The sequence below is a fragment of the Aegilops tauschii genome, chromosome 1 (assembly GCF_002575655.3).
Source record: "Aegilops tauschii subsp. strangulata cultivar AL8/78 chromosome 1, Aet v6.0, whole genome shotgun sequence".
Taxonomy (NCBI): domain Eukaryota; kingdom Viridiplantae; phylum Streptophyta; class Magnoliopsida; order Poales; family Poaceae; genus Aegilops; species Aegilops tauschii.
Genome location: NC_053035.3, coordinates 269316234 through 269326370, shown reverse-complemented (window position 1 = coordinate 269326370; position 10137 = coordinate 269316234). Strand labels below are relative to the sequence as shown.

Genomic DNA, 10137 nt, shown 5'->3' with positions numbered 1-10137 from the left:
ACTTCTCCTTGGCTAACTCCAGGTCGAGGTTGAGTTGGATCCGCTTCCTCTCCAAATCAGCATACTTGGTTCCAAGCTCACAAGCTCTCTGCAATTAACAAAAAGACAAGTCAATCGACAGAAACGAAGATCAGTTACTTCCGAATGAAGAGTGTGCAAGATCAAACAGCCACAACAAAAGGAGTTCTAAGACTGCTGCCGAATCGCACATTCAACAACAGTCTCGGGGAGTACACCTAGTGGGTGCACTTAGCGTGCCCCCACTGGTTTGATTTACCACTAGGCACGGCCTACCCAGCCCGAGTGGAAGGAGTAAAAAAAGAGAGTTCTAAGACCACCGTTGACTGCCAGCAGTCAACAACGGTCTCGAGGACTACTCAATTCATCTCTCTCCTCAATAAATCATTGCCACATAATCAAATTAGGTGAGTAGGACCTTATGTTACTGCTGAAGTTACTCCCACTGTGGGTACAACTTTCTTGCACAATCACCTTTTACGGATCCTGTACAATCACGTTCATACTTCCTCACGTCTACGAAAAAATAGCCTTTCTGTAAAAATTGGCGTGCAGGAAAACTGCCTAAACTTTCACGAGAGGATATCCTTGCACGCCGCCACCCTGGAATGCCACTGCACCTCGTCGGCTACCGTCACGCACCTGTCACTGACTTGGGGGGCCATTAGCTAGACTAGTTTAATGAAAAATAATAAGATGAATAAAAGCAGGTAAGATGTTTCTGAGAACTAAGAAAAGTTGTCATCGGAAAACTTTCACTAATTATATAGACATCGCGTAAAATATTTTTTATGAAATTTTTTTCACGCGAGCCATTGGAGTTGCAACCTCTTCGTACCGGTTAGTTTTCTTCCCTCAAAAGACTGAGATCTGTTTTTGGCCTAACGTGTCATTCTCTCTAAGTCTCCGCTCTACTCAACAAAATAATAACAATAATCCTATATAATTAAATAGTTGATCCTCACTCATATATTTATCTCGACATACTACTATGCCACATCATCATATAATCATGCATGAAAAAGGACCACCTCAACATGCAACATGCAACATGCATTGAAAAGGCCCAATTGTTTTAATTAGGCTGCTTATATTCAATAATATTTTATAATTATGTATAATTATATTAAATCTTAGTTCTGACATTATCAATCAAAATAATTCATGATCATATATTCAAATCTTACCAAAATATACCGCAGTAAGACGCGGAGTATCATATATTAATAGTAACAACAATGACCAGTCCTACATGTCAGAGTAATTTTCCGCTCTCTTTGTTTCCCCCTTGTGATTTTTTGGCAGAAAGGGACCCATGTCTATTAGAAGGATTGATAAGAAATACAAAACACGTCAAACATAATAAAAATTACATCGAGGGTCCTGCATCATCGAACAAATGCTATTGGTGCCGAAGGAGCCGCCAGCCCCGCTCCCCTACCGGAGCTAGTTTGTCACTTTCGATGACATCTGCAAGTCTTTATGCACTTGCCCGTAAGGACCAGTGTTCCAGTGTTGTAGTCATCGCCATTGTACTATTAAATCAATCTGAAGCACCTGCCATCAAAATCTTGCATTCACACACACATGACTACATGACGAGAAACCTAACCTCGCCACCCCAAGGAAATGCAGGAATCTATGTTGAAACTCCGCCAACCCCGTCCAAATGGACGAACTCGAGGAAGACTGGAGTCGGAAAGACCAACTCAGAGAAGAAGCATAGTCATCCGCCCGAACGCGCCCCTAAAATAAAACCCAAACTTAAACTACCGACCGTCGTGCGGTGGCTTCCCACATTCATCCTAGCTACTCGTAAAACATACTGCATGCAATGCATGTTTTGTTTCCCTCTCCCCCCTTAAACATACTGCACTCCAACATGCTCCACGTCGCCAATCTTCACAAGTTACCATCCCCAACCTACCCTCGATGTTAGAGGGTGTGCATCGTTAGGATGACCACCATGCTGGCGCGCCCTCCCATGCACCATAGTTTTTTTCCTTTTTGAGGCAACCTTGCACCATGGCTTCACCATTGTCTCCATCTTCTCCAAATTCAACAACCACAACGTTAAAAGGACTTAAAATGTGCGACGCAAACCATTTCTACAGTCAAACTCCTATTTGGCGCCCTCAACATCGCTTATAGGTTACTCCACAAATCGAGCACACCCCCTGGGCGCAGGAAGTGAGATTCGAACTCTAAACCTCATTGTTTCCTTTCAACCACAGTAACCAACTAGGAGAGGTACTTATTTTGCTTCTTGTTGTGCGCCTTCTGGGCTCTGTTTTTTTTTTGGGTTTTGTTTGGTAAGTTTTTCTTCCTTATTTTGCCCTTTTTCCCTTTCTATTTATTTTTTCAATTTTCTTTTCCGTTTTTTAAAGTTGTGAATATTTTCCTAAATTCGTGAACTTTTTTCAAATCCATGATTTTTTTAAAATGCATGAATTTTCTTCATATCCATGACTTTTTAATTTCTACAATTTGTTTTCAAAACCTGTGAACATTTTTCAAAATCATGATTTTCTAAAAGAAAAAATGATGAACTTTTTTTAAACCGTGATTTTTTTTCAAAATCGATGAACGTTTTTCAAGTTTCATGAACTTTTTCAAAATTTTGAACTGTTGTGAGATTCCTGAACTTATTTTCAAATTTCATGAAGTTTTTCAAATTAACACACTTTTGAAAATTGGTGATATTTTTTTTTCAAATCCGTGAAGTTTTCTTTGAATTCATGAAATTTCTTCAAATTTGTGATTTGTTTTTGAAATTCACGCAACTTTATAAAATTAGTAAACTTTTTCAGATTCGCGAACTGTTTTTAAACTCACAAATAATACTTTAAAACACTGGCAACCGGTTTTTTCAGTGAACAACGCAGCACAAAAAGGAAATCAGAGCAAAAAAAGCGAACCAATGAAAAGAAAAAAAGGACAAGCGAGGCTGGGACACGGGCGAGATAGCGACCATCGGCCTGTGTTGGGCCAGGCCTTGTCGGCCTGCGCGTGAGCGCCACGGAAGGTAAGTGGCGCTACAGGCGTCAAATAGGTGGTATGTTCTACGGGCCTGCTTTCCTGCTCTGCCACACTCTTCATCTGGGCCGATATAAGCTCTAGCGAGAAGGTGGCGTTGGCGGGGCCGGAGGTCGTTGTAGTGCCTGTGCGACAAATAGATGCGCACCGCGCGTCTCCCAAACAGTTCTGCTGACGCCAGCGCGGATTTACAGACCAACCCCTCCACTTCCCATTTCGTTTCAAACCAAGTCCACCTCTATCTCGCCGTCGTCTCCCCGCTCCTTTGCTTCCGCCCGGCCGTTTCTCTAGGGTTTAACGCCATGGACGTCGAGGACGAGCTCCCGACCGCCCCCGCGCCCGCGGACGGCGGAGAGTCCTCGCACGCGCTGGTGTCCGGGGACCAGTTCGACGTGGAGGCGTACGCGGCGCAGTACTCGGGGCGCACGCGCGTGGCGCGGCTCCTCTTCATCGCCGAGAAGTGCGGGTCGGAGCAGATGCGGCTGGATGCGCTCCGGCTGGCCTACGACTGGGCCCTCAAGGGCGAGGACACGGCTCTCCACCGCGACGTCTCCGCCAAGATCGCCGGCCGCCTCGGCCCCCGCTACGCCGCCGACCAGCCCTGGTCCGACGCCGTCGAGCGCCGCGCCCTGCTGCGCAAGGATAAGCTTGACAGCGAGCTCAACGTCTACAGGGTACCCAAACCCTAAACTTCGCTCCCTTTTGTTTGTTTTAGGGTTGCACTGTCGCCATTTCTGCTTGACGCAATGAGGGACGCATTGGCGTGTGTTCTGAAGTCATTCTACCCGCAGACCAATCTGATCAAAGAGAGTATCCGGATGGGCTACAATGACCTTGGTGATTTCCACTATGCTCAAGGCCACCTTTCAGACGCCTTCAAGAGCTATATCAGGACCCGCGATTACTGCACTACCTCGAAGCATGTTGTTCAGATGTGCTTGAATGTCATACTTGTTAGCATTGAGCTGGGGCAGTTTATGCACGTCTCAAATTATGTCATCAAGGCGGAGCAGACCCCAGACGACATGGATCCTATTACTGCCGCCAAGTTGCGAGCTGCTGCTGGATTAGCCTACATGGAAACAAACAAGTACAAACTTGCTGCCCGGAAGGTTAGTGCACTAGAATCTCCTTTACTTGTCATTGTTTCTATCCTAGCATTTCATGTTGCTACATTAGATTATCAGGGATTCATGAAGCATGTGCATTTAATCTGTTGGAACTTTGTAGTGTTCTACTACTATATTGGCTTGAATAGCTGATGCATTTTAAAATTGCGACAGTTGTGCTATTGGAGATTTCGGGAGTGATATTGTTGTAACCTGTGGTTTATTAGAAGTAAGGAGATGAAACAAATAAAGGGATCCCCTAACTTTATTAGCCTAGGGTACATCTGCTATGTTTGTCAGTTTGTTTACTCCTTTTTTCAGGAAATGTTGGATAATTTTAATATAGAAAACTGAGTAAATATGTATTCCCTCATCCTTTTCTCCTGACAAAAACTCATTATGCTATAGATATATCAATTTCAACTTTGGGCTGGACATAATGCCCAATAATTGGTACTCATTATGCTATAGATATATCAATTTCTACTTTGGGCTGGACATAATGCCCAATAATTGGTATCTACCAACTTTTTCTTTTGTGAAGAACCACATAACAAAGATGCCATTTTTTATGGTTCAGTTAGTTATTTCGTACTCACGCTTATGATGGACGATTGATAATAGTAATAGAACTGTTTAGCTGACTGCGAGAATTAAAAGTGTGCCCCCTTCTTAAGTTTATAGAAACAGGATCAGAGCTGAGGAGCAACTATTCTGAAGTTATAGCTCCACAAGATGTTGCTGTCTATGGTGCACTATGCGCGCTTGCTTCTTTTGATCGCTCAGAGCTGAAGGTTCGTCTTTGCCTGAACTACATGGATGTTTTATGTTAATTGTTCTGTCTAAACCAGATTAATTTCCTCATTTGATACAGAGCAAAGTTATTGACAACTACAATTTTCGCAATTTTTTGGAGTTGGTGCCTGAAGTAAGGGAGCTGGTAAATGATTTTTATGCAAGGTACTAGGAATCTAGGATGCTAGTGCTGCAATTAATTTTCTCCCTTAATGCTTTATCAAACTGTATATTTTTCTGCGGGATGAAGTTCTTTTTTAATCTGTTGGTCCTATAGCAAAGAGTATTATGAACAATATGGTAGGAGTTCTGGTCTTCTACATAACAGATGGGGATCTTTGGGTGAATTAAGCATATGAAATGTATGGTTGCTTAGTGAGTCTTGTTTTACTTGTTTAGAGGGATCGTGATGTCAGCAGCAGGATAATTTATAGCTCATTCACATTGTTTTAGTAGTATACAGTTGGTCCAGTATTTCAAACAGGGTAAAGTTTGGTACTCCAAATTTACTCCCAGTTCCTTGTTAGGCCCTGAAAGATTTGAAGGGATCATGTCCCGGTTTGCACCTTGCCTTAAAAAAAGTTCTTTGCATCATAGGCAGGTGGTCTAGTTCCACACATTGTGGCATAAATTTTTGCTTAAATTGACGTTTTATCTGGAAAAAATTTGGCACAAAAATGGAAGTTCGGGGACCCAAATAGTTATTTTAGCCTGGAGCTCAAAGCGGCATTATCCAGATGGTAAATTTCTTCCAAATAGATAAGTACCAAGCCACTTCTGGGCATTCCTGTTCTTTGGCGTTTTAAATCTTCAATTATTTATGAAGCCAATGATATAAATGATGATGTTGTATCTTTTGTTAACATGCTCTGGCCGTTTCTGATTGTCAATTGACTTGTCATCCTATCATTTGTAAGTGATGGGTTTCTTTAACTTGAAAGAGAACAAACTTCAGTTGTTCATTAGTCAGGTAAAATAAATTTCAAATGATTTTCGGTGAGACATCTCGAAGGCCACGTTCTGGGCCTAGCAGTTGCCTCAGTTAGCTGGGCATGCCGTCGAGCAACCTGTGCACCCATGCTCAAACCCTGTTGCCCACTCTTTACAGTGGATGCCATAACTTTATGGCAGAATTATGAATTTGAAAAGAGATGTCATGTTGTCATTCCTTTCACATCTCATAAGACAGCAGTTGCTCTCCTTGCTTGCCACTTGCACTGATACGATGTAGTCATTGACTGGTGGATAAAGTATAACAACTGAACCAACAAAAACCTGTCGCATTTTGGTTGTTGTTGTCTATTTATTCACATGGATTCTCACATTGTAGCTGGATTTATTATTAGATGTGTTGAACCTTCTACCAGATGATGTTGTTTATGCATTTGTGCAATAGATTATTAATTCATTTGTTTTTTATGTTACTACGTCGTGCCTTTTTTCTTCATAATCATACTTTTTTATTCTTTATACACGTTTTTTATTAACTAATCACAATTAATACCAGCCGCTATGGGTCATGTCTGGGATATCTTGAGAAGCTGAAGTCAAACCTGCTGCTGGATATGCATCTGCATGGGCATATAGAAACTCTGTACAAGGACATTCGACACAAAGCCATCATACGGTACACTTTCCCATTCATATCTGTTGATCTCAACTTGATGGCTGTTGCCTTCCAGACCTCCGTGTCCCTGCTAGAGAAAGAGCTGGCAGCGCTTATCACTGATAACAAAATACAGGTACCTAACAAAGATGCCTTGTATAGCATGTATTGAACACCTGCAGGGCTAATTTGAACATCATGCAGGCTCGTATCGACTCGCACAACAAGATTCTGTACGCAAGTCACGCCGACCAAAGGAACGCAACTTTCCAGCGTGCACTGCAGACTGGCAATGAGTTTGAGAGGGATGTCAAGTCCATGCTTCTGAGGGCGAACCTTCTCAAGCACGAGTTCAGCCAGAAGGCAGCAGAAAGGAAGGTGTGAAAACAAGTTTCTTTGGTTCGAGCCAGAGGTGCATTGAGAGATTTTAGTGATGATTCGTGCCATATTGAGTGTTCCATGTCATGATCTTCCATATTCAAGCTAAGATACTAGATTTAAGTATGTTTTTGAGCACGCAAAGATAATATAACTCCTGCCATGTACGTCTTTTGCGGAGACCATGTGGTTAATTTTGTACTCCCTCCGTAAAGAAATATAATAGCGTTTAGATCACTAAAGCACTCATATTTGTTTAAGGAGGAAGTACTACGTACTGGCATTCATTTTGGAGTTTTCGTATAGACTTATTTGAAGTTTGTGTGTTGTCGCTTTTAACAGTCTACTACAGCCGCGCTTGCACTACAAGAAGTTAAGAATTGCTGATAATATGTTCTGACTGGAATGCCGATCATCATTGGTTGTGAAATCATTCATTAACACTTGCTTTCGGTGCGGAAAAAATAATAAATCATTTCCTACCTGAAGCCATTTCTATAATCTGCACCGACCAGTTGTTGTCTTGGCTTTGTGGAATCTCAAAGCTGTACCATGATAATTAATCATTGGGTAAAATTATATAAAGATGGATCTGTTTGGCACACAAATTTAAAAGGCAGCCGCGCTGTTAGGCACATGCAGGTGGAAGATTCAAGATATTCCCCCTTTTTCAAATCAAACAACCGAACGAAACAATCATCGAGTAAACCCCGGGGTGTAATCCGTCATATAGCAGTACTCGTATATACAGCATCTGCGCATCAAAATGCCTGTGCGGAAAAGAACAAAGTAATATGGAGGTCCATGAAGTTGCTTGCTCCCATTTCATTTCCCGCAGCTCCATCTGGCGGTAGGCACGCAGCTGAGGTAGTGGCACCACTGGCAGTGCTCGTTGCCGTTCACCCCTCGGAAGAGCATCGCCATCCCAACCGCCAGCCTGCGCAGGACAACAGCAATGCAGCATCAGTCAACCGGAAGTCCAGAGCCCACCTAACCTAAACTCACGCAATGTCATTGCCACTTTGCTTACCCGACGACGACCAGGACCGAGGCCACGGCGAGCAGAGCCCACTGGTAGGCCAGGAACTTCCGGCCGACGTCCTTGACGGAGGACGGCAGCACGTAGCGCTGCGCCCAGCCGTAGTGCGGGCGCATGAGCAGCACGAACCCGAGCAGGAACCCCGTGAGGAACCCCCCGATGTGCGCGAAGTTGTCCACGTGCGGCAGGATGCCGATCGCCAGGTTGACCGCGATCACGAACAGCAGCGTCACCAGCGCCGCCGCCTGCACGCATTCCGGCCATGTCGGAAGTGTCAGAAACTCGACGGATTTTCAGAACCAACTGTTGCTGCAGAATTGGTTGGAGATGCGCCCACCTTGTTGGTGTAGATGGTCCAGTTGGTGAAGAGCTCTGAGAGCATGGCTCCGAGGAGCCCGAAGAGCGCACCGGAGGCGCCCACGGAGATGTTGTCTCTGATGAACAGGGACGACATCACGCTGCCCCCGACGCCGGAGACGAGGTAGATGACGCCGACTCTCACTGCAACGAAATTCACGGGAACAAAGTTAGTTCAGATTTCTTTTTTCAGGTAATAATGGGAATGTCAGTTCCGGGGAAGAAGGCCGCGCCGCGCGTACCGAATCCGAACTGCTGCTCGAGCCTGAGCCCGACGAGCACGAGGCTGAGCATGTTGGCAAGCAGGTGGACGACGCCGGCGTGGAGCCAGATGCAGGTCACGAGTCTCCACCCCTGGTGCTCGTGCACCACCTTGTCCCACACGAGCGCGCCCAGCTTCTGCAATCTGAAGACGACAGTATGTACCGCGAGCGTAAGACATGACAAATCTCTCGTTGAATCGAAGGAATCGAAGCGGCGAGAGCCGAATTGTTGGGAAGACGAGATCGACGGATCACTCACGTGGCGGAGGAGGGCCCGAGGAGCGGGTTCTGGCTGAGCGGCTGGAAGGCGAAGCGGCGGAGGAACCCCGCGCCGACGCACTTCCTGCGGCCGCGCGCGTGCGCGGGGCAGTTGTTGGCGTACATAGCCACGGCGAACAGGGCGACGTTGGCGGCCACGAAGACCGGCACGATCCACGGCACCCACTCCCTCTCCTCCTCGCGCCCCGGCTGCTGCTGCGGCGGCGCCGCCGGCGGGGCCTTCTCCTTCCGGTCCGCGTCGCGCCGCGAGCCGGCCATGGCGCCCACGACGTACGACGGGCGGGCGAGCTGTCGCGTGGCGAGCTGCGTTCCTGGAGCAACGGCTCTAATTGGCTGCGGTCTCGTGGAGACTGGTAACGGCAGCGGGGTGGTGGAAAAGGTGGGAGGCGAGGCGAGGCGGCCGGGTGATAAATGGCGCGGCGGCAGGTGGTGCGTTGCCTCAGCCGCGTGGGGTGGACGCGGTTTAGCTTTGGGCCTAGCACGGCTGCACGGGCGGGGGCGGGTTGGCATGCCGTGGCCTGCTGACAGTGGGTGCTGTGCTGGCCTGACGGTGGAACGTGGTTCTGGCCGCGTGCCGAATCTGGTGCCGGCGCGAGCGCGACGTGGTTCCGGGAGACAGTAAACGGCGACCCTTCTGGCTGAGCTAGTTTTCGTGCCGCGCGACGCCACGAGTTTGGCCGGCCCGCGCGCGGGAGGCGTCGGGCATACGGTGCGCCGTGCCTGCACTCGCCATGTCGGGCAGTCACTATCCGTCCACGAGTTATCACTTGCCCCGACGGGGTTGTAAACACTTTTGGAATGATTTGACTGCTCGTCGAATAATGCTAGCTGGACGCCGTGTGTTGCCATGAATTTTTTTTGAAACATAATGTTTTGTTCTATTTTTGGTCATGTATTGATGACAAATAACATGTCTTTCTCTTTTCTCCCTGCAACCATCACATGTCCTCTAAAGAGTCCATGTCCCCTATACATGAATTGCACAAATCGAGGGAGCCTGGAATTGTGCTCAAGTTAGATTATGAGAAAGCCTACGATCGTGTAAACTGGGATTTTCTAGTAGAGATGCTAACTTCTAGGGGTTTTGGAGCTAAGTGGATTCGGTGGAACCTCTCCATTTTGCAACAAAGCTTTTTCTGTGTCAAGATTAATGATGTTCTAGGCCCTTACTTTGTAGGGGGGAAAGGGCTCAAAAGGAGACCCGAGCTCACCAATACTGTTTAATTTGGTAGCTGACGTGTTCTCTCGTATGCTGGT

The 10137-nt window shown here is 46.3% G+C and overlaps 2 protein-coding genes across 2 annotated transcripts; one reads left to right on the top strand and one right to left on the bottom strand.

Moving 5' to 3' along the window:
• Positions 1–3257: 3257 nt before the first annotated feature.
• LOC109761953 (COP9 signalosome complex subunit 1) lies at positions 3258–7229 on the top strand. The gene is made up of 6 exons (XM_020320763.4): positions 3258–3728; positions 3846–4166; positions 4841–4957; positions 5038–5123; positions 6466–6700; positions 6769–7229. The coding sequence occupies exons 1-6, from the start codon at positions 3357–3359 to the stop codon at positions 6946–6948; spliced, it is 1311 nt and encodes a 436-aa protein (XP_020176352.1). The 5' UTR covers positions 3258–3356; the 3' UTR covers positions 6949–7229.
• A 272-nt stretch (positions 7230–7501) lies between these two features.
• LOC109761977 (RHOMBOID-like protein 2) lies at positions 7502–9744 on the bottom strand. The gene is made up of 5 exons (XM_020320785.3): positions 8861–9744; positions 8581–8744; positions 8319–8482; positions 7973–8226; positions 7502–7879 (listed from the first exon to the last, which is right to left on the bottom strand). The coding sequence occupies exons 1-5, from the start codon at positions 9727–9729 to the stop codon at positions 7768–7770; spliced, it is 1563 nt and encodes a 520-aa protein (XP_020176374.2). The 5' UTR covers positions 9730–9744; the 3' UTR covers positions 7502–7767.
• Positions 9745–10137: the final 393 nt, after the last annotated feature.